Genomic DNA, 24,522 nt, shown 5'->3' with positions numbered 1-24,522 from the left:
GAAGTCCTGATATGGCAGAGAAACATGATTCATGGCAGTACAAACCAGACTTCTCATGTTTGATTATAGTGTGGACCTTGGCAGCCAGCAGTTGTGGTGGCTTGATAGTTTCCGATCAGAATGTCCAGAGCCAGCATTCTTTGTGTGTGGGGATATATGCACAGTAGAAAGGTGGTTTCTTGGCTTTCTAAGTAAATCTGGCAGTTAGGAGTCCAGCTTTTAAAATAGGTCAAACTCAAGACTTTTTTTTTTTTTTTTTTTTGCTGGGTCCTAAACCTAAAGATTTCTACTCTTTTTTAAACCATTTGTTGTTCTTGTTGTAAAACAGATGCTCCTTGTTAAAAATAATCAAAGGCAGAGTTTAAAAATTGGTGCAAACGTGTGCTGTTGGTGGGAATATAAATAGATATAGCCATTTGAAAAGGTAATTTGGCAATATCTTAAAATTTTTAAACTTGTATGTTCTCAGTCTCAGCCTTTGGCCCTTCTGGGAATTTGTCCTATGGAAATGTTTGCATATGTCCACAAAGGTATGTACAAGGATGTCTATTAATAGAATAGTGCATACACATGGTGGAGTGCTAGGCAAGTGTTAAAAATACTAGGTTTATCTAGCCAATATGGGACTATATGTCCGTGATTTATTGTCAGGTGGGAAAAGCAAGTTGCAAAATAATGTTTGTAGTGTGATCCAGTTACAAGGTGGCGAAAACCTGTGTATGTATGCTTCTGACTCGATGTGGTGAAACATAGGGCTTTTCTATTTACTCTCTGTGTAACTACTATATTGTATGAAAAGAAGTTTAACAATAAATATATATTACTTTTAAAAGATGAAACTGTATAGAATTGTTTGAAGTAGAAAAGTATAGTTGCTTCGTCATTCCTCGCAGTTATCTACTGTTAGGAGTTTGAGTGGTTCCCTTGCAGAGATTTATTTTCTGTGCATCTACACTAGTATCATGTGCACAATGTGTTTGTAAACAGTTGGAGCAACACTAAACATACTGTTCTATGGCTTGCTTTTTTTCCACCTAAAAAAATATTGTGCATATTTTCCCATACTGGTAGGTATAAACCGCTCATTACTACTACCGCTCCTTTCTCCTCTTCTGCTTCAGCATCCTCCTCCTCCCCTTCACTGCATAGTATTTCTTGGTCTGGATAGATCAGGATTTATTTGCTGTTGAGGGACATTGTTTCCATTCTTTTGTTATAAACAGTACTGCAGTGGAAATCTACCTGTAGTCCTGTGACACATACAGGTGTACAAATGTATCGTAGGATAAATCCCGCAGATTGGCCTGAAAAGTGCTTTCTATATTTTGATGGGTATTGCCAAAATGCTGTTCCGTGTGTAAGGGTAAGCACAATGTTTTTTAAATGGTAATATGTTAGAATTACAAGATGCCTTAAAAATCGTCTAGTTCAAAAAAAAAAATCATCTAGTTCAAGGGAGGAGGGTATAGCTCAGTGGTAGAGCACATGCTTAGAATGCATGAAGTCATGGCTTCAGTCCCCAATACCTCCATTAAGTAAAAAAATAAATAAACCTAATTATCTCCTGCCTCAAAAAAAATTAAATATTTTTTAAAAATCATCTAGTTCAACTCTCTATAACATGGGTGAATCTCACGAACATGTGGAACAAAAAAGAAGCCAGAAACAAAAGGATACATGCTGTTTGATTCTATTTATATAATAAAGAGAAACAGGAAAGATTTACCTGTGCTGTTATAAATCAGGACAGTAGTTATCCTTGGTGAGGAGTAGAGACTAGAAGGGGGCTTCTGGAATGCTGGGAATGTGCTGTATATTGACCTGGGTGCTGTTTACATGAATGTGTTCTGTGTGTGAAAATTCATCACTGTGTACTTCTCCATAAACTTATAAATATGTATTATACTTCACTGAAAGTTTTTTTTTTTAAACAGCTAGTCTAACTCTTTGGTTTTGTACATAAGACCCCAAGAGTTGAAGGGGTTCCTCCCTCTCCTGACACATGCAGCTGAGGTCTCCTGAGAGCCTTATGCTGGAAGCCAGAGCCCCAGCCAGTCTTGCCAGGATTGGACTGGTGATGCTGTTGGCACTCGTAAAGGCTGTGAATATTGTGACAGTGTCTCTTACCTTGAGGCCCTTGAAGAATAATGGTGTGTCTGAGAGCCTGCTGACGTGTCAAAATGGAGTTTCTGGTTTTATAGCTTACGCTGCTTTGTTTGGGGAAATCCTAGCACAGGCCTCACACGCCCAGTCGATTGACAAGCTCAAGTATACAGCTGAGGAAAAGTCCAGTTCATTCCAGCCAGCCTCTCACTTGTGATTTCTTTGACTTAAGCCTTCTTCTCATTGCATCCTAATCTGTACTTTTTCACTGCTTATTTCTAATTGTTTTCAGGCCAGTCCCTACTTCAGATAATTGTATCTTTTTCAGTAAAATTGTTTGTTCAAAGTAAAAAAAAACATTTCTGCATTATCCTTCCTGGCCTGCTTTAGGAGGGTGGGGGAGTGGTAGATTCCAGGGAACTGTTTGCATGATGTGTGACTCCAAGGTGGGTGATTTTTCAGCATCCAGGATTCCTTTATTTTGCTGTGGAGATTCTGTCTGCAGACTTTCTGTGAGACAAAGCATAGTTGGACATTTGAGCATTTCCTGTGGTCAGAAATCTTCCTTGTGGTCAAAAATTTGAAGATTAGGATGTGTTCAGAGCACTTGCTGGCAAGCACACACCTATCAACTTCGCTCGTGCTAGTAGCACAACTGTGTGGGATGCCGTGTTGATCATGAGTTAGAAATCATGACTAAATTACAAGAGCCAGCCTTCTTAATATAAGATAGCCTTACTAGCATGGTCTATTCCATGTCCTCACAATACTAAGAGATTTGTGCAAACTTTAGGTAAGTCTGTAAAGTCCAGACTGGCCATCTCTTAAATATTAAACATTCCCGACACATGGAGGAAATGTTAAAGATAGTTATTCATCTGTTGTAAAGGGGCATTGGTAACTACAGTGCTGGAGGAAAATATTCCAGGTATGATATTGAAGACACACCAAATTGGTAAGTTCTTGTTTTGAACCAAATGGGGCCTTCTGTAAGCGGGCATTCAGAAAATTCACTCCAAGCCCCTAGGCCACCTCACCCCTCTTTTCCCTTTTGTTTCCCTTCATCCTCTGTGTCCCCTTCTCCACTCTGGCCTCAGCAAATCCATTTGTTATCAGAGATCCAGCTTGAATCATGCCTTCTCACTGACTGACCATCCTTATTTGTGCTGGCCTCGCCTTCCCTCTTCTGGACTTCAGTGCCAGTATTGTATGTGTACACTACTTAGCATTTGCCATGTTCTACCTTTTGGCTTATCTTTTATTGTCTTGAATTTGATTATATGTTTCACATCTTTACCTCATCTCCCTAAGTTGTCACCTCCTGAAAGGACATGACAGTGTTGGTGATTTTTGTATTCCCACTATGCATGGGATTTAGTATAGTGTCACCCAGGTAGTATACTTTCAGCAATGATTTATTGCTGTGATGCTCTGTTCCAAATGCCAACATACATCATATCATATCCTCAGAGATGAGATTATTATAAAGAGAAAATTGAATTTCTAATTTATTTTGCAAACTTCAGCAGGTGGCATCTTTCATATTCCTTTACACACAGCCATAGGTCAACCACCACTGAGAAACCGTGTGACAAAATTATTTTCACGTTCTGACTGATTCAGCCAACCCTCTGAATTTGAGGCCGTATTAGTTTGAGAGGACAGTTTCAGTTCAGCAGAAGAGTTGATGTGGCTTGTTGGAGCTTAGTGGAAGAAGATTTTTACCTGGGTTTTAAGATCAATATGTGAATTCTTTGAAAAGAAAGAACAGGCACAAGCCAACATGGACCCAGGGTGGGACTAAACGTCTCAAAACCTTGCAGAAATGACAAGGAAGTCTTTGGTAGCCTGTCCTCATATGAAGCATGGACCTAAAATGATTGATTTCCTTTTCATATTTTTATTCAGATATCTTTTGTATCCTTCCTCTGTATTTTATGGCAATTACTTTATCAACTATTAAATCTTAAAAATGGGGTCTTTTCTAAGATACTTGTTTTACAGATTTGACTTTCTTGTTTTTATATCAAAATCACGTTTCCTAAATTCTTATTTTATAGTGTTCTAATAACTGATAGAATTAATCATTTTCAACTCTACTTCCTATCCCCCTATTTGCTCTCTTTCCCACAATATTCTATAGCCTCACAAATGTTTAGTTTTTTGCCATCCTAAAAGAATAATAAGGACCTATTATGTGCCAGTTCCCCTTAGGTGCTAGAGGTTCAAAGATGAGTAAGACAGTTCATGTGGTCCTCGCAGGGCTCTCCGTCTAGTGAAGATTACAGTCAAGGCCAAGCTAGTAAAGGAAATACTTGGTGGGAGACCTTCCATTTCTCTGCAGTCCCACTGCCCAGCCTCATATACACCCAGCAGCCACCATGGTGTGCAGGGCCCCCATCGCACCTGCCTCTGTGTGGTATTTTCTGCTGGCTCTTTTAAAGATGGTTTTGCTATTTTTTTCCTTTTTTGCAAAATGTCTTGTGATTTTTTAAAGTTATTTCCTTTAGTGCATTTTAACCATTCCATTGAGATTTTTGTTTGATTTATGTTTAAAATGCAGTTAAACATCTTTGTGTAGTGTATGGTCTTTCAATCCAAGATCATAATATCTCTCGCTATTTTTTCTCTTCATTTTTCTCAGTCATTGCAGTTGTTTTCTTTACTTTCTCAGGTTGATGAGTCAGGTTGAGTGTAATTAATTTGTCAGTCTGTAACTCTGGCTGGGCCTGTCGAGTACAAGGCATTTTCAATGCTGAGAACATCCCGAGCCTAAGGCCAGGTCCTATCAGAAAGAGAGCTGCACAGAAGAGAAAAAATTAATAGTACTAGTTCACAGCAGTGAGTTTGCCTCATGTCTGTGAGGCTGAAGCATTAGGTGAAAGTCAGAGAAGGAAGGAAATCCCTTGAACTGGCTTGGTGCATGTCTGGGCTGGGGGCTTGGCTGAAAGATAAGTTGGATTCTATAGCAGAGAGGATGAGGAAGAATCTTCTAAATAGGGAAAGTGGACTGACTGAGATTCAAGTGTAGAGGAGAGAGGTGCGTTTGACCTTGTAGCTGTGTTGCCCTGGAATCCTCCAGGTGTCAGGCTCTGGCTTTTAGACTTGACCAGGGCTTTTCAGACTCTGTGTCTTGGATCCCTAGGATTCTAAGGAAGCGCTTCTGTGTGTGGAAATGGGGAAGGCAGGCCACCAGGACTCTGGGTCGCTCACCCTTAAGTTTCTGTTTAAGATTTTATTTGGAAAAAGGCTTTTGGTGCTCCTGAGAAAGCTGGTCAACAAGCTTGATTCCCCTTACAGTCGTCAGTGGGAAAAGTAGGGTTTGAGAGTTTTATCTGAGAGAATTTGCTGAAGCTCCTGGAGGCGGCTCCCTTGCTATGTTCCCACAGCAGTCAGCATAGTCAGTCAGTCCTGTTGTCTTTACCACTTAAGTGGGTCTTGAATCTGGCCCTGCCACCGCAGTTAGTCTAACTCTTCGTGATTGTGATCATAGCTTCTCAGTAGTTTGGGCTTTCTGCTTCTGGTCTTACATCTGTTCAATCCTTTATCCACACAACTGCAAATATCTCCTTAAAATAAATTAGATAACATCACCTTCCCCTGTTTGAGAATTCTTCAGTGGCTCTCCATTACCTCCAGGATAAAGTTTAATGCTGTTGCCAGAAGGATCAGCCCCTGTCCATCATTCTAGCCTTACCTTTTGCCATTTTTTTCATCCACAGTGATAAACTTCAGCCTCACAGATTAGAACTGCATGCAGCTTCTGATGCTTTTGTGATATTTCTCACCCGCAGTGCCTTTACTTGCTGTTCCATTTCAAGAGTCCCCTCCCGGCATCCTTCTCTGGCCTACCCTCTGAGCCAGGGCCCACCACCCTGTGTTCTGTGGTGCTCTGTGCAGTCCTGTGTGAGCACTTACACACTGGACTCTGATTGTCTTCCTTCCTCAATGGATCCTAAGTTCCTTGAGGGAATGGACTGGGTCTTCATCATTGTATCCTCCAAACCAAGGACACAGGGCTCTAATAAATGATTATGAATGAGTGAATGGTGTAGATATTCAGAAGACCTCTTCCTTCAAAAGTGCCATTCAGTAGAATTGTGGAATTGTATCCAAAGAAAGAGAGAAGTAAAAAGATCCATATAATACTAAGGTCTTAAGCAAGGTTGCAACATGTGCGCGGGAACAAACTTCCTTGTGTTCTTAGTGTGAGGGGCGGAGAGGGTGTGTTGCTAACAGTCCAGGGCATGTGTGTGAAACTTTCTTAGGTAGGACATTTAAATAGAGGAGCTCAGAAGGAAAGGAGCTGCAAGTCAGCAGAGCAGGGGGAAGGAAAGCAAGTGAATCAGGCAGCCAGGGCTAATGGGAGACTTGGTGTCCCGAGAGTGAGGCTGGCCGTGAAGATTCAAAGGCATCTTTCCTGAGTTTAGGGAGAAATGTCTATAAATCACTTTAGAATTTAGGGTTAAAAATAATGTGGAGAGGCAGCATTATTCATTATAAGCGAAGAGTGGTAACAACTCAAATGTCCAACAGATAAATGGAGAAACAAAATGTGGTCTACAGTGGAATATTATCCAACCATAAAAAAGAAATCTACACATACCACAACATAGATGACCCTTGAAAACATCATGCTAAATGAAAGAAGCCAGTCACAAAAGACAGATTCCATTTATCTGAAATGTCCAGAATAGGCAAATTTATAAAGACAGAAAGTAGATTAGTGGTTGCCAGGGGATTCCTGGTGGGAGGAACTGATTGTGGATAATGGGTGCACAACTCTAAAATTTACAAAAGAAACCATTGAATTGTATACTTTCAGCGGGTGAATTGTGTGGTATGTGAATTATATTTCAATAAAACTTGTAATAATAACAATAGTGATAATAATAATTTTAAAAATGGAGACTGGGTGTATAGGTGTTTTACTCCAGGGGTGGTGGAGGAGTACTTTAAATTTTTCAGTCCACAGAAGAAACCTGTGTTAATTCAGAGGTCCTTAGAGAAGAGACCTGCTCTGACAAACATTCCTCATTGCCTGGCAACTTCTCTTCTCCTTGGTGCACTCTGGGACTGTTCGAGGTAGTGTTCAGCTGGCAGGAGCAAGCGGGGGCTGGGCAGAGACAACATTGGAGTCTCCATGACTCTCACTGAACAGTTACATCTGGTTACATCTGGGATAATCCGGGCAGCAATGGGCAGACCGTTAGTGAACTCCCTTCCTTCAAGGTGAGAGAGCTTGGCTGTCCTGTCCTGAATAACTGCAGAGTGAATTGTTGTCTGTGGGGTGTTATCAGCCTCAAATAAGCAATCAGTTTTCTCTCCTCACCCTCGCCCTGTGAAAAAAATCTGCTCATGCCATGGTTAGATGTCTCTGCTTGCAAGTATTCTTAGGTTGGATTTGGCTTCGGAGTTTATTTGCATCTTCGGTTCTCTGTCCTCTCTGTTTTCAGGAATCCTTTCCTAAGTACCCGCCCTCCCACTTGTCCAAGGCAAGGGAAGGTGTCACTACTGGCAAAACCAGTAGGCTCTTTGCTACTGATGTGCAGCCCTGTTGTAGTGTCACCGCTCTGCATTGTCTTTGTCACTTTGCTTCTCTGTTCCCTGCAACACTGCTAGACTGTAAGGAACTCAGAGCAGGGACTGTCTCTTCTTTGCCATCACCTGGTACGGCACCTGACATGTAGGACGCACTCGGGTGTTTATTGAAGGAATAAGTGGATTTTTTCTTCCTGTGTACTAAATTAGATTAGGTCAGATGAGGAAAGAGTCACTAAAAACAAGATGAATTCTTAAGGATTGATCATTTAAGAGATCTCTTATTGGCTAGAGTCTCTCTATACTTTTGCCTTTTTCTGCTTTTCTTTTTCCTTGCCTAGGCTCTTATACTGCATAAAGTTTTGTTTCACCTTTGAATGCTGGAGGGTGCTGCTGCCACAAGAGCCATCTTTGAAGTTTGCTCAAGTATTTGTTGTTCAAGGGACCTAGTGCAGTTAGAGCTGGTCACCTGGGGAGAAGCAGATTCTCAGGCCCTGGAATCTGTGACTTGAAGGACTGTGCAGGTTTATGTTTACTTAGGAGTGCACAACCTAGGGACTGTGGATAGTCTCCTGAAGGTCTGCGAACTCCTGAAAATCAGGGCAGAGATTGTACATGTGTGTGTGTATATGTGTGCATGCATGTGCACGGTGGATGGACCAGAATCTACAGCCTTTGCTAGGTCATCAAAGTGAGGGGAGCCTCCTCCTCCCAGAAGGTTAAAGACTACCGTGCAGCCAGGTGTCTGTGGAACACCTCTGTATGATCCAGAGCAGGCGGGGCTGGTGGCACACCCTTGTCCTTAAGGACTTGATGGTTCAATAAAGGTAAAAGGATTTGACCTTAAACCACTTAGAGCTTACAAAAGAGAGGTCAGAGAGGGCTGGGAGGTAGATCTGTTGGGACTTAAAGGATGAGTAGGATTGATATGATTGAGCCTAGATCAAATAGTTTTCTCTTCACAGCTCTCTAAGACAGGAGGTCTCATAGCTTCCCAGTGATTCCATGCAAATTGGTGGCCCAGGTTGGTTATAGTTCACCTCCAGCTTTACTGTGTGCCCCTCCCCTCCCACTGGATCCTTTCCAAAATGAGAGTCACTGATCTCGTATACTCATGACAAACAGCAGTAATTGCAGCTAATAAAACTGTTTTAATGTTTTAATGCAGTAATGTTAGCTCCTGGCTTCATTTCCAGTATCTTGCCTCCATATTACAGATTGAAAACAGACTACCCTCTTGGGTGCTGGAGTTTAATAACTCCCTCAGTCTTATCCCTTCCCGCAGAGAGATGGCCTGGCACATGTCTGTCTCCCTTGAGTTTTCACAGTGACCTCAAGAAACAGATGCCAGTGTCAGGGAGCACTTTGATGGGTGGTACACAATTCCTCAGAAAACACCAATCCAGTCTTACCTGGAACTGCCCTCCGAAAAACTCCACCAAACTAGTAAATGGAAAATGGCTACTAAGTGTTTGGAATAAGAAGTATGCATATATTTTCAGCTTTGCTGAGAGCAAATTACAATGTTGCCCTGATGGGAGACAGCGGGACAAAAGGCCAGACTCTTACTTGAGCTGATTTCCTCCAGCTGTTGGTGAACTCCCAAATTGCTTAATCTAATTGGGAAATGCTCTTTATTTAGCCCTAGCATGCAGCGCAGAGCCTTTCACAGAGAGGTGCCAAAGCAGCATCTTTGGGCAGCCTGACAGGTGTGACCCTCCGTATAGTACACGTTCCTTAACTTCCTTGAGTCTGTTTCCTTAACTGTAAAATGAAGATGAAAGTAGCTTCTTTGCAAGGTAGTTGAGTGTAGTAAGGGAGATAATTTGTACCAAGTACCAGCTTGGAGCTCAGATTGCCCAATGCTAAGTGTTTCCACGAGTCTCATCTCATTCTCATAGCAATCCTATGTAAAGATACAACTTCCAGTTTTCTGATAAGGAGAATGGGATTCAGAAAGATGAAGATAGGAGCTGGGATTCCAACCCAGAGCCGTTACCCTTTCGGCCATGGTGCCTTCCCTCACTGGGGTGATTTGAAGCCCAAAGAAGACAGATCAGTTGGGTTCTGGCAACTAATGGAGCAGTGGGATCAGGCAGCTAATGTAGGACTCTGCTCCCTTATACCAGTATCCTTATTTCTCTCTAACTGCATGAGAAGGGTTTTTTCCCCTCCTGAAGCCAAATCTGTGGGGTCTTTTCCAACACCACTTGTCCAGCTCTCTGACGCCAGCCAGGTGTCCTGCAACTCCTGCTAGCTACCCGGAGTTATCATCAGACTCTACAGATTTAGGGGCTCAATCCCACAGGACTGCCCTCACTTCACATGCCAGTTGCAAGTCCCCAAGTTACCCACACTTTGACCTGGCCACGAAATCGGGGGCTCCCACAACCTCCCCCCAGGTTCAGTAATTTGCTGGAATGACTCAGAACTCAGGAAAATGTTATGCATTTGACCCTCAAACAACACAGGTTTGAACTGCGTGGGTCCACATCTGCGTAGATTTTTTCTGTAGTAAATACTGTAGTACTACACCACAGTTGGTTAAATCTGCAGATGCACAAACACAGGTATGGAGGAACCACAGATACAGAGGGCCAGCTCTAAGATTTTCAGCTCTGTGGAGGTTCAATGCCCCTAACTCCTGCATTGTTCAAGGTTCAATTGTGCTTACTATTACAGTTTATTATGAAGGATACAACTCCAGAACAACCAAATGGAAGAGATGCATAGGACAAAGTATGGAGTAAGGGACCCAGAGCTTCCTCTCTGTGTCCTCTCTGGGCACGTCACCCTCCCAGCACCTCAGTGTGTTCACCAACCTGGAAGTTCTCAAGCCCTGTTGTTTGGGGTTTTTTAGAGGTTCTATTACGTGGACATGACTGATTAAATCATTAACTGTTGGTCATCGAGCTCAGTCTCCAGTCCCTCTCCCCTACCTGAAGGAGTGAGGGTGGGACTGAAAGGTCAAATAACCCTTTAATCAAAGCTTGGTCTTTCTGGTGACTAGCCCCCACCTTGAAGCTATCTATGGGCTCTCATTATCATAAACTCAGGTGTCTTTGGAAGGGGTTTGTTATGAATAACAGAAGTTGTTCCTATCACTCAGGAAATTACAAGAGTTTCAAGAGCTCTGTGCCAGGAGCTGGGGACAAAGACTAAATAGATATTTCCTATTATATCACACTACCCCTTCCCTCCCCACAGGGTTCCTACGTTTAAAACCTTGCCAGAGGACTTCCTCTGCTCCTCTGTGGGCACCTAGGGCCAAAGAGGCCACTGTCCTCTGAGGCTGGGAAGGAGCATCAGGAAGAGCCAGCGCTGGGCCAGTGAGCCTCTCGTCAGGGTGGGGAGAACTGTGCTCGTGCGGGGGCTTTTTCTCCCTGGAGCACCTGACACACTTCGTTAGCTAATCTCCCGTGATTTAGAGGACAGTATTCATCTCAAATTAGCACTAATCCCCATTTATAAGAGAGGAAACAGATCCTGGAGTTCTTTGGGCAGAGGCCACTCACAGCCGTCAGGATGGAAAGGACACACATTCCAGGCCTTTCATGTGTGCTTCAGGCTGGTGAAGCCGTGAGCTTCATAGCATCAGACTGAACAGATTCAGGATTTTACCAAGTTCCTTCACACTTTGGAAACAGCCACCCTTAAAAAGCCTCCATACTTCCATCCACATTTATCATACCCTCTTTCTAGAGCTACTGTGGAAAAGATTTAGAGCTGGGACTGGAGCTGTTAAATCTAGTCACTTATTTCCCTGCAGTCAGCCTAGATCTCTATAATTCTGTCTTTCAGAGAAGGCAGCTAATGTCAGTACAGATACTCCCATCTATCACTATAACAGTTTAATAGGTGCAGTTACAGCCTGAATACACCAACAGGCTTTATGTGAATAATTGCCATATTTATACTGCTTCGAATTGATGATAAAGCGCTAAAATATGGGGTATGTAGTTTCATTGCTGTGATTTTTATAGGGGTTCTATGCTACTTAATCTCTCCCTCCCCTTATAATTCTAGGTTTCTTAGCAAATTGCTTTCTCATTATCCACATAGTTTTAAAACAAAGCATTCTCCACTTTTTTTGACTATCTCCCATATGCCCATTTCTCACCACCTTCCTGTTTTCTGCTTGCTTGTTAAACACCAGTCACTTGCATTCCAAAAATACCTCCTTGCCATAAAAGCAGGCAGTCAGTTCCACTTTTGCCTCTTCGAGATAAGCAGAGTTCATGTAGCTTGTGACTCGGCATTGCTAGCAGATTTCCTCGGGACCCAGTGCCCTGATCAGAACAGCGTGCCCTGGCAAACTGCCTGGAGAGCCCTGCAGCCAAAGAGAAGTAAAGCCTGTTTCAAGAGTAATCCTGCCCTTCCATCCAAGACAGAAACCATCTGGGTGGAAGCCCAAATCCCCAAGACAGTTTCGACAGGCCTATCTTGTGTGGCTGTTTGAGTTGCACTTTCTTTCTCCACCACAGGCAGCCACGGGAGACACCCCTCCTCTCTGAGCCAGCTGAGAAGAGAGGAGGCTGTTTGCCCCATAGGGCAGTGCCACAGGCTCTCCTGTAAGAGTGGCCCTGGGGGGCAGCACCCACTCTAGACAGAGGGCCCTCGAGCGCTCTCTCTCTCCGTCTCCCTCTTGTGTGTGTGACTATGTTTCTGTCCAGCTTCTAGGAGTGGGTACAACCCTCTTACAGGGGATCCCAGCCAAAGCCAAACCATTGCCCTGCCCTGTAAAGGTGAACACCCCAGATGGGAGACCACACGTACAGCAGCAGGTGACTTACCCTGGTGAGATAATGAATTCACCAAGTCCCTAGGACTTCTCTAGGGAGTAGCAGATGCAGGGAAACCAGCCTGTGAAGGAAGGTGGTGGGAGCTGGGTGTGCTTGTTCATGAAGCATCTCTGTGCTGGCCAGGCCTGAGGCCAGTGTGCCTTGAGGCACGAGGCTGGTTGAGAACAAATTTCTTCAGTCCACTTCCTTCCTCTTCAGCCAGAGAAAGTGCACCTTTGTTTTCAGGCATTTACCCCTCCTTTCTACGAGTAGTTACCGAATGCCTTCTTCAGGTATGCGTTACTATGCCAAGTCCAAGTACATCGACGCATAATCAGAAAACATGCCTGTTCTCTGCTAGGAGGACCAACATTCAGCAAATAATCACACAGCTGAACAGTGACTTTCCCAAATTTTGCCCAGTGCTGTATAGGAAAAGTATGGAGGTAGAGGAGTGCAGGGATTAAACACAGGCTCTGGAGTCGAGGGGAACAGTAATAACGGTTGTATATAGCTCATGGGGCTGTTGTGAGGGTGCTGAGAATGCGTGTGAAGTTCTTATCAGTATCCCTGGCCCACAGGACATTGCATAACTGTAAGCAGTTTTTATTATCATTAACAGACTTAATTTAGATCTAGGGGTCCATGGAGACTTCTGAGGAAGCAATGTTTAGCCAGCCAAAAGGTGGAGGTCAAACTAGAAGGAACAGCCTGTAGGAAGGCTCTGAGGCAGGAAGGGGTCAGTGCTTTGAGGCCCTGAAAGGCTAGCGTGATCAGAGTGAAGTGGGGAGAGAGAGGGCACAGGGTCAGGCGGTGATGCAGGCTGCCCAGGCCGTGGGTGGATAAGTGTGTATTTTATCCTAGATGCGGAGTGCAAGGATGGTAGGCTAGTGAGGACCATGATCGGCTGTTCTGCTGGAGTATTATAGACTGCTAACCTATGAAGTGTCTTTTCTTAGTAAGGAGGGGCCAGGAAAGAAAGGACACTGGCCAATGGTTGGTGACATCTTTGAATCTTTCATGGTTCATTGGGAATCAGGATCCTGAAAGAAGTTAACCTCTGCCCTCATGAATCTGCTTGTGACCTCAAGGGGCTCTTCTGCTTGGGGGCCTGCTGTGGAAGGGAAATTGGCCCTGTATGCACAGAGGTGGTGGTGATGTATTGTACCTGTGTGTCAGTTTGGTTGTTTCTTTGTTGGTAGCCCTTTGTTTAGTCAGTGAGATACCCACCCCCACCCCATACCCCCACAGTGGTGGCACTAGCTCGCCTCGGAGTCACACTGCCATCACCCCTGTGCCACTAGGCTTGAGTGTGCTGCTGAAGTCACACTCGGAGCCGGAAGGATGCTCACATTTTTGGCAGGAGGCTCTCCCAGCTGCTCCTGGCTTTAAACATTCACTGCTGCTTTGCAGAGTGCAGTCTGTTCACCTCAGTCATAGGTAACACTCTTCTCTCCCCTCCATCCCACGCTGCCCAGAATGAGCAGCACCAACTCTAGGCCGGCCTAAGGTTCACTTTGTCAGTGTGGTTTCTCAAACGCATCTCTTGGGGTATGCATTTTCTTGAAAGTCAGGAAAACAACACAGCCCCTCGTTTGGCTCAGAGCAGGGTCCAGAAGCCCTCTTTCACAGTTAATGACAGTAAATACATGGATAGCCTATAAAGGATCGGCCAGATGCTAGAGCCATATGATGCTCCAGACTTAGTGTGATATTTTCATTTCTTTCCCTCCAGATCTCTTCTCTCCCTTCCTCCTCAGCCTTGAGATTTATGACTTGGCTGTGTGTACATACAGTGGTGCTGGAAATTTATAAAGCCACAATGCCTAGTTGTGAGGCTAACACCCGGTCAAGCAGTCATAATAGAGTGCTAGTGGCATTCTGTCGTGGGGAGAAAGGTTTGGCACTGCCAGAAACAGATCTTGATTGACGAGGGAATTACCAAGAGAAGACAGCTAACAAAGGGGCACTGGAGGGGCCAAAGTGACCCTAGTGTTCAAGTAATAGAAGAGCCAAAAAATCATTCCAAGCACATCCAAAACAGGAAGGCAACAGGGAGATCTAGTGGGGATTCTTTAATGTCATCAATAGTAGAACTTCATTGTAGGAATATAGCAGGGACACTGTCCACTGGCTGCTATCCACTGGGAGAGGAGGCAGCATTTTTTTTCTGGCTCTCCCTGCTTATCCTCCATTTGACAGATGAAAACATTGAGTGGGGTGCAAATGAAGAGAGGAATGCGTATGACTGAACAAGGAAGGAATGGAAAACCCTTCTAACCCGTTGAGAATCTGGCATGTATAGGATGTAGCCTCCACATAATATTTAAGGGATAAGGGAAGCAAGAGTTAACATTGGAGGTTGTAGCATAACATTTAAATGCACAGTCATTCAAGACAGACTCGAGTGGGCCAGTTCAGATCCTACCCCCACCACTTACCCAGCTCTGTGGCCCTGGGCTTAGCCTCTCTGAGCCTCTGTTTGCTTTCTATAAAATGGGAATGAAAATCATAATGTTTACCTCAAGGAATTACCGGGTAGGTTCACTATGTTAATTCTAATGATGAGCTTAGAAAAGTGCCTGGCACATAGTACACCCTCAGCAAAAGTTAACTGTTATTATTGTTTTACTATTATCATTTCAGTGTGCAGGCTGTTTGTATTACTTGCTTTCATATGTGTGATCTCAGTATTCACAACATCTTGATAGAGTCATTAATAAACAACCCAGTTTTTGAGGAGGAACCCAAGGCTCTGAGAGGTAAAGTGATTCATCCTCGGTCACCCAGCAGCTATAAGACAGAGAGCCAGGATCAAAACTGAGATCATTTTAGTGTCAAAGCCCATGCATGCTTTTGATACTTTTCTGCAAAATGGCTTGTTTTGGCTGAGCCCTCAGAGCTGGCCATGCCTAACGGCAGGTGCTGCTCTCAAAGCTTGTTAAAGTGTAGAGAAAAGAAAAAAGTGGCAGGCATTATGCTGTGGACTCTCCATAGGTTATCTCATTTATTCCTCGCAGCAGTCTAAGATGGTGTGTAATCCATTGCAAAGTCAGATGAGCAGAAGTTAAGGTAGGATTCGAACCCATATCTCCCGGACAGCAAGACTCGGGTGCTTCTCCACTTGCCAGCTTGCTTTCCACTTAGATCATTAGGCTAATAGCTACTCCCTTAGCCCTGTGCTAAGACCTCATTAAATGCACCCCACTAGGATGCCCAATGGGAACTGTTCTGTGTTGTTCAGAGAAGGAAAGGCAGGAGCAATTGCCCAGTATCTTACAGCTAGTAAGTAACTGCTCTGATTTTTTTCAGTGATTTACAATGTTGTGTTAGTTCCTGGTGTACAGCATAGTGATTCAGTCATGTGTGTGTTCCTTTTTCTATTCCTTTCCGATAATAGGCTATTATAAGATACTGAATTTAGTTCCCCCATGCTATACAGTAGGACCTCATTGTTTCTTTCTTTTATATATAGTATTTACATCTGCAAACCTCAAACTCCCGTTTTATCCCTCCCCACCCAAGTAGCTTCTGATTTTGACCTAGATACCCAGCTGTACCCTTTCATCTTCCATTGAGGTGGGGGTGCTGCAGTGTGATCCTCAAAAGGAGATAGACTGTAGAGGTACTGTTGGCCTCTGACCTGAAAGGAGGGCTTTTTACTCTTCCTGAGAGGTCAGTCCTCTTCAAGACAATTTGGATTGTATGCTCAAGGGAGTTTCCTTTTGTCCCTGTGTTCTCAGCGCCCTTCTGGCCTTGAAACTTAGTCTGCCTGAGACCTCTTGGACATATGAAGGAAAAGGAGAATCATCTATTAGATGCAGCTTCATCCTCCTTAAAAGTTGACAGAAGTAGTTTAGTAGTCAAGACCTGTCTGGTGTGGGGCATTTTAGAGCACAGGCAGCGCTAAGTAAATTTTTTTTTAAGAACTAAAGTGCTGAATTTGATATCTAAATATAGATAGTGAAAAATAAACAAGCCAGAGTTTGTCTTGGAGGAAGTATTGATTTGTTGCTAGAAAGGAAACTTAGAAGGAACTGAGTCCTGGTGTGAGTGAGCGCACAGTCTGACCCAGGCAGACTGCGGATAGACTTCTGGCCAAGAACGCTGATGCTCAGAAGTGGTGCTTGGATCCAGGGATTAAAAAGTTGTTCGGACATTTCAGAAAAATGAGACACATACCAGAGCAGAAGGTGATTCTGCCCTTGGTTTCCAGGCTCCTGCAGGTTACCTGTCCATTTTCCTCGTGCCCCTGTGTGCCGAGTACCACAGGCATCTCTCTGGAGCTGGGGTCAGTGGCCGCCAATGTGACTGGGAAGTCAGGGCTAAAATCTGCCAGCTCTTAGCCCATGGGAAACGCCTCATGGCTGACAGTGGTGGACCATCTAGCCTTCCTATGTCACCAAAATAGTTTTGAGGAAGTCCATGGCCGAAAGCTCTGTAAAGGATCTTATCTGCCATGTTGGTGCTCAGCAAATATTTATTGAGAGAAAAAATAAGGACTCTGCTTTTCTCTTTACCTTTTTTAATGTTCTTTTGAAAATCATACATGGCTATGGTTTAAAATAATGTGTAAAAGACTTGCTTACGTATAAAAAGCACCAGTTTTAATATTTTATAGAAATGCTTTGTTCCTACAGTATCTGCTGTTTATTTTCCCTTGTGTATTCCTCCCTGCTCCGTTTTATTGAATCATAGATTTTAAGAGTCAGAGAGACCTTAGAGGTCTGGACCATCTTCTAGAGTGGTGACAGTTGTCCAAGTGTGGTTTCCTGACCAGCCAGCATAGCGTCACCTGGGAATGTGGGAAATGCAGGTTCTCGGGCCCCACTCCAAACCGACGGGAGCAGAAACCCTACTATAACCAGCCCTCCGGGGTGATTCTGATGCATGCTCAAGTTTGAAAACTAGTGATTTAAAACATAGTAGTAAAGGAACACAAGCTCTGGAATCAGATGGGACTCAAATCACAACTCACTGGCTCTCCGACCTGGTGCATGTTACTTTGCCTCCTAGCCTCTGCGTTCCCACCTGTGAAGTGAGATGAGTCATCACCTCTCTGAAGGGGCTGTTGTGAGAAGTGATTTAAAAATGGATGGAACACACTTAGCATTATTTATCTCACACATAGTAAGCGTTCAGTAAATGGTTTCTTACAAGATACTGTTAACTGTCTTTGTAGACCAGGTATTAATCTCTTAAACAGCAGCCCAGACAGATGGCTATCCAGTGAGGAGAGTCCAAAAGCTCTGGCCCATTCCACTGAATGACAGCTGCAGCTATTGCTATTTTATATATTGAGAGAATCTTTGCCTTCCTTGGGTGGAGAGGGTATAGCTCAGTGGTATAGTGTGTGCTTAGCATGTATGAGGTCCTGGGACCAATCCCCAGGATCTCCATTTAAAAAATAATAATAATAACAGTAAATAAAAAGCCAGATTACTCCCCTCCCAAAAAATGCAATAAATTTTTTAAAGAGTATTTGCCTTCCTGTCATTTCCATTCTTGGTCATAAACTGTTCTCTAGAACCACTGAAACAAGACTATTTTACATAGAAATTGTTGAGAGTTTTGAAGATAGTGACCTTGGCTATTCTGAACTTTCTCTTGTTCTATTTCCAAAGATTAAAAGATTCCCAAAAACCAGTAGGGCTGTGTAAAACCAAAAAAAAAAAAGAAAGAAAAAAGGCCTATCGCTGAGCCTCTGCTATGAGTGGGTCTTTGGAGACTTACTGTGTAGAGATGCCTCAGAGTTTAAGGTTGAAGCTCTCTCAGGTGGACCTGTGGGCATGGAGTAGACCTTGTGGCTAGACGGTACTGCTCTCTGCTGGCAGGTGGGAGACAGAGTCACCCCCGGCGTGTTTCTGTGTGGGCCCCAGGATGCACACCCCTTGGAATTCATCATCTCTGCCCGGGAGCCTGCTCCAGGCCCCCACCCGCCCCTTTTCCTGCTCTGGTCTTAGACTGCTTGGCAGGCTGCCCTGGTTCTGTCAGGCATCCTAATTCTCACCTGTGTGGCTAGCCGTCTGTTTCACTAGCAGCCTGCACGGGCGTTTGCAGTCTACTCTAAGGTTTTTGTTTTTATTTAATTGATGTCTAATTAATAGTTGTGAAAAACTGTACTGGCCAAGCAAATGATACCTTTCCTAAATTATGCATGGTGTTGGGTAGGGCAGTGGCAGGATTGCTGTTTTAAAATGGGATTTCGTAAAAGAAACACATGTCCAGATTACAGGAAGTACTGAGTTGGTGATTAATTGATGCTGTGGAGCTGGCCTTGTGATTTCAAATGCTTCCATTTTTGTGATCATCCATCTAGTAAGGTTTTATCAGGCCCACACCTCTGATAGATTCCAAATAGCTAATTCGCAGTTTTCCTGCTCTGTGATGCCAGGGCAGGTAGTCATTAGGAGGCAGTGCAGAGGCCTCCTCGTCCATGCTGAAGGTCAGGGTTGCCAGATGATGAGTGGCCTGAGGCTGGATCAGGATCTTGTGCGGTTGAGAGAGTGCATCTCCATACTGGGGCTCAGGAATTGTGGACATTGCTACTTCATTGGGGACTTTTAAAGCTCCAGCCATTTGTGCCATTGTTTTCTTTGCATTAGAGAGGGCTGGTATGCAGGTAAAGAGGAGGGTAGTGATTTTTTTCAACTTAGGGGGTGAAAATGTTTGAATCTGTTGACACCTACCCTGGGCTTGCCAGAATGTAGGTAATTTCATGTCTACGCATGTGACATGTGTTGCCTGAGATGTGGATTAGGTAGAGACTTCAAATATGTCTGAGTGGAATTTAGAATAGTCACTGAGAAGAAAGAGACCATTGTAAAATTACTAACTAGGGATGGTGAACGGGGTTCATCCTGACCTCTGACTTTTGGAGGCTGACAGAAGTAGGGGGAATGCACCATCTCAGAAGCCACCCGGAATACTGAGGGCCCGTGGGCTTCACTCAAGTGTAGTATTTCTTCACGAGGTGGAGGTGGTTTGGATCCCAGCCTGGCGGTGGATATATGTCCAACATCTTCTGAAACAGTGTGGAGGCAGAAGAGTGGCAAAGGCCCTGGACGCTTAACAGCTGTGCAACTTAGGGCGAGGACTTCACCTTTCTGAGTCTCACTTTTCTCATCTGTGTTCTGTCTCTGTCCAGTAGCTCCTACTGTAAGGGATTGACGGTTTTATGGCATCATCATTCGTCTAATAAATAGTGAGTGGTGGACAGATGTGGGAAAGCATATAGCTCAGGGCACAACATGATGACCACGCAGAAAATGTTAACTCCAAAGGGGGTGCATCTGGGGCGTCAGGTTTGGATAGTGTCTGCACTTCTCATACCGAGTACAGTGATGGTAGCTCCTTCATGGCTGGGCATTGCACAGTACGGTATCCTTGGGGTTGGTCCATTAACCTCCTTTTCTCTGGGGTGAGAGGCCTGTGTGCAATTAACAGCTTTTAAGCCAAGGAATTGATGACTTTTGCTTTGATGTTCTTTAAAGTTAACCTGCCACCAATCTGGGGCCCCAGAAATAGACTGACAGCTTTTATCTCGCCTGATGGGCGCCTCTCCAGAGGCAGCAATTATAGTGATAACTGACGTTGAGACACTTGGCTCTCAGGAGCCTCCTAATTGACTTCAGGGCCTGGTCCTCTCTCTACTGTCCACACTGCCTTCTGGTATTCAGTGGGGGCTCCAGGGTGCTTCCGCAGTGCCCCCTCAGCTAGCCAGAGTTGCTCGAAACCACAGTCTTCAGAAGGGACCCATGGTTGGTTTGGCCATGAGATCCTGTCTTGGTTTTCACAGTGACTTCATTGTTCTTTAGACCCATAGTCTCAGGTGCAAGAGTGGACTTCCTTCCCAGAGAGAGGCAGAATGGAGTCGAGAGACAGTGCGTGGAGTCCACTCCAAGCTGAACAGAGCTTCCTGTGCCGAGGGGTGGGGAGTGGAGGGAGTCAGTCTCTTACTTGATATTTTATATTTTTCTATATTGTTATTCAACTGAATTTTAATATTGGGTTTTTTCTCTTGCCTAACACTGTATACCAAGTAAGTTCCAGAAGGATTGCAGAGTTAAATGTGTTTTTAAAAAATTATAAAAGTAGAAGAAGGAGGAAATAGAGAATATCTGATCCAGGAACAGGAAAATCTGCTCTAAGCATAAAAACAAATGAGGACATCATAAACTGATCCTGAAAACCTAAAAATTTTGAATTATGTATTTCAGATAACATCAGTACGTAAAATTAGAAGACAGATAACAAAAGAAAAAAATGTAAAAGTATATAACATTAACATAGTCAGTTCCTTAATTTTCAAAGACTTCTTTCAAGTTCAAAATGGGAAGAACCACTCCTGGTAGGAAAATGAACAAGGGCATGAATTGGAAGCTCACAGTGTAAAAAATACACACTGGCAAGCAAGAGTGCGTTAGCCTTACTAGCTGTCAAAAAACATAATTGTGGGTTATTTCTGACCTGCCTCGAAAACTTGGGAAAGTCTAAACTATTAAGAATAGATTTTCTTAAGTTGTTATATGCTTTGATGTCTTTAAAATCATGTCGTAAAAAAACATTTAATGATTAGAGTAAGTTCCTAACGTGCTTTGTAAGTGAGAAAGGATAGTTAAAACTTTTTGTTAAAAAAATTAAAATTCAAGAGTGTACATTAAAATGTGGACAGAAGTTATCTTTGGCTGAGGTACTTCTACATTATTTTAATTTTTACAAAAAACAAGTATTTTTAAGTTTTTAAGTGAAAAAAAAAAAGGATGCTAGTGAGTTGAAGCATTTGGGCAAGTCAAGAGTGCTGAGCGCACACCTCTCACAGTGTGGGCCTCACGGACTCTCCCTCTTTCCTGAGTCCAGCCCTCCTCATTCTCTGCTCTCCACTTCCTGCTCCTCAAACACCTGCTGGTTTCTCCTCAGGACTAAGCACTGAAGGCATCTACCGGGTCAGTGGGAACAAGTCAGAGATGGAGAGTCTGCAGAGACAGTTTGATCAAGGTAAGACCACAGCCCAGTCGGACATCGGAGGCTGGAGCCAGTCAAAGCAGACACGACACCCAAACTGCCAGTGGTGCCCCTCAGGAGTGCTCCTGCCTCAGCCCCAAAGCCAAGAGGTGCTGGCTTGGTGACAGAGAAAGAGAACATATTTGGCCCAGCCTTGCCTCCATGGTCACACTGCCCCAGCAGAGGGGGAGCAGACCATGTCATTGCACAGAAGCATCCTCCCTGCCAAACCTGGGCTGCACCCCCACATCACCATCCACAGACACCTTTCCAGCTCACCCTGGCCCATGCCTCATTCCCCAAGAAAGGGCCTTGCTTCCCTTGCACTGGGCCTCGCAGGGGTAATTGCAGGCATGTGATGTAAAAGTTGGGTTGAGGTGACAGTCTTGTTTTGACAGGGCCCCAGGAGTACCCTCAACCATAACTGCCCTCCTCACAAAGTGCCTGCACAAGAGAAACAAAGCAAGGGAGCATTTTGTGATTAGCTGAGCTTTGGGCCCCAGACTCCCAAAGCTGAACTCTAATAAGTTAGACTGGCTCCTGGCAGGGATTTCTGCCTCCTAAGCTGGGTCAGGTCTGAGAGGTCTCGAGCCAGGTGGCCAAACTCTAACCTTGAGACCTGAGCACACTGTGGGATGAGAAGTCACACCCACCATGCCAGAGCAAATGAGCCGAGGCAATAAAATTCCACAGCTGCCACTGGCCAGAGAAAGGTGAGCTGAGGATCAGAGTAGGGTCCAACTCAGCATGTGGCTTGGCCTCAGGAGACCAAGCCCAGCAGCGCACGCGGGCCTGCAGGACAAAGGAGCCGCACTGGGAGCAGACACCCCGCCCAAGCACCCGGGGAACCATAGCACTTCGTGTAGCCACGGTCAGTCTCTGCTGGCTGGCATCAGGAGGAGGTTACCCATGAGAGAAAGGAAAGATGTGTTAGTCTTGTGGGATAGGAAGCATGAGGTCAAAATGAGGGTCTTGCCATACTTGGGTATATACTTGTATGTCTGCCAGAATCTGTGCCAGTTTATACCCCTAGATGGAAACAGCTGATGTCTATCAGTAGATGATTTCTTACAAATCAGAAATGCCATAAAGTATGTAGAGAAAAATTAGAGACAGAGGTCAGTGGTGTCATAAGTGGAAGGGGCCAACAGGGGAAAAAATGGGTCTCCTTACCCTACCACCATAAGGAACAAGGATGGAGATGGCAGTCAAGCTTGTTGGTAAGAGGGGAGGGTATAGCTCAAGCACTAGAGCACATGCTTAGCATGCACGAGGTCCTGGGTTCAATCCCCAGTACCGCCTCTAAAAATAAGTAAGTAAGTAAACCTAATTACCCCCTCCAAAAAAAGAAAAAGAATTAAAAATAAATTTTAAAATAAATAAAGATTGTTGGTAACATTTTTGTAATCCATCAGGAAAAGTAAGCTGGCCTTTTGGGAAAGCCTCTTCTGTTTTCCCTGAGCAGGAGGGTGAAAGGAAAAGGTAGCAGCAAATCCAGGCCTGACAAGGGGGCTGCATGGCACAGGATGGGGGTGCAGCTCTTCCACTCAAAAGCTGGCCTTGGAAGGTTGGGTGTCAGCTTCAGTCTGCGAATCTCAGAACTTCTTTTTAGCAGTGCCCGGGGATGCTACCTTCTGTCCAATCTGTGATAATCCTGAGTCCCTGTCGAGGCACCAGGCCTGCCCTGGGCAGTATCCCTGGGTCCTCAAAGTTTCCCTGCTTATCCCAAGCGCTAGATTTTCCTTGCTTCTGCCCAGCTTAGATTGACCTGGCCTCACTCTCCCAACTTCCTTTCAGACCACAACCTGGATTTGGCAGAGAAGGACTTTACAGTGAATACCGTGGCTGGAGCCATGAAGAGCTTTTTCTCAGAACTGCCAGACCCCCTGGTCCCCTACAACATGCAGACTGATCTGGTGGAGGCACACAGTGAGTAGTGGCAACCCAGCCTGGCTTGTGGGCCCCTGACCCCACCCCAGGCTGACTGTGTTGGGCAGATTTGGGGGTGGGGGTGGGGAGCAACATAAGCATGGGTCCTGCTGTCAGAGAGCTGACACTCTGGCTCTCAGGACTGAGGTTTGAAGGACATAAGGAAAGGGAACTAACAAGATGACACTAAGGGGACTTACAAATTAGGCTTCTGCCTTTGTAGACCAGAGGTGCTTCTCTGAGGGTTCTGTCAAGAAAGCTGCAGGTTGCCCCAAAACGCCATGAGTTAAAAGCCTGGTTTTGGTGTCAGACTTGGGGCAAATCCCTGCTTCTTTGTTTGTTCAGTGTAAACATGGCCGACATAACCTTTCCTGACCCTTAGGTTCCCGTTACCATCCCTTCTATTTATTAAATAGGGTTAGGCAAGGTCTGGAGGCACAGCTATGTAACAGACCTTTGAAGTGATAGGTATTACTTTCCTTTTCCCTCCTCTCCCTCTCTGCTCTCCTCCCATCTCTCATAGAAGGCAGTTGACATGTGGTCTGGGGCCAGATAACCTCTGAGGAAGCCAGCCTCTGGAGAGAAGGGGACAGCTCCAGTGGCCCTGACCAGATGATCACCAGAGGCTGCAGCAAGTTAGCACCTCTGGTTTTAATGATCACCTTTGTACACCATCCTGCCTGCACCTCTGGTGGGCCAAGACCCCAGAAGCAGCCATGGCTGTGGAGGTACAGAAAGGAGTGTCTTTGCCAGCAACCAAGGGTGTGGGGACGTGGAAAGGGAGCTGTGTTCCCTCGGCTCCAGGACATTAGTCTTAATCTTGTCACTGCCCAACTCAGAAGGAATTTTAAGCAATACAATTTACCCCCAAGGCTGATGGTGTGGGCAGAAATTGGGAAGCGGTCACAAATCCACAGGACTATTAAATCCTAGGTTATAGACTGTTAGTGGCTTCAGGAAATAGAAGTACTGACAGAAGCCTACCCCTGAACTGTAGAGGGGTGCCCCTGTCAGAACCTGACTTCTACCAGGGCTGCTGGGACCCCAGAGTCACCATTCCATGGTCTGCATTTCCCATGATGTTTGTTTCCACAGCCTAGGTGCCACCTTCATCATATTTTATGCAGCCAGTCTTGGTGGATTAAAATCCTTCACAGCCCCTAAT

At 44.7% G+C, this 24,522-nt stretch overlaps 1 protein-coding gene across 1 annotated transcript in view; it reads left to right on the top strand.

The window, feature by feature from the left end:
• ARHGAP35 (Rho GTPase activating protein 35) overlaps positions 1-24,522 on the top strand; it is a 109,060-nt gene that overhangs the window by 72,942 nt on the left and 11,596 nt on the right. The window contains exons 4-5 of the mRNA XM_072966792.1: positions 21,345-21,422; positions 23,226-23,357. Of these exons, the coding sequence (XP_072822893.1) occupies positions 21,345-21,422; positions 23,226-23,357 (210 nt within the window). The remainder of the gene's footprint in view (positions 1-21,344; positions 21,423-23,225; positions 23,358-24,522) is intronic.

The sequence above is a fragment of the Vicugna pacos genome, chromosome 9 (genome assembly GCF_048564905.1).
Source record: "Vicugna pacos chromosome 9, VicPac4, whole genome shotgun sequence".
Classification (NCBI taxonomy): domain Eukaryota; kingdom Metazoa; phylum Chordata; class Mammalia; order Artiodactyla; family Camelidae; genus Vicugna; species Vicugna pacos.
This window is presented reverse-complemented; position numbering and strand designations above follow the sequence as displayed.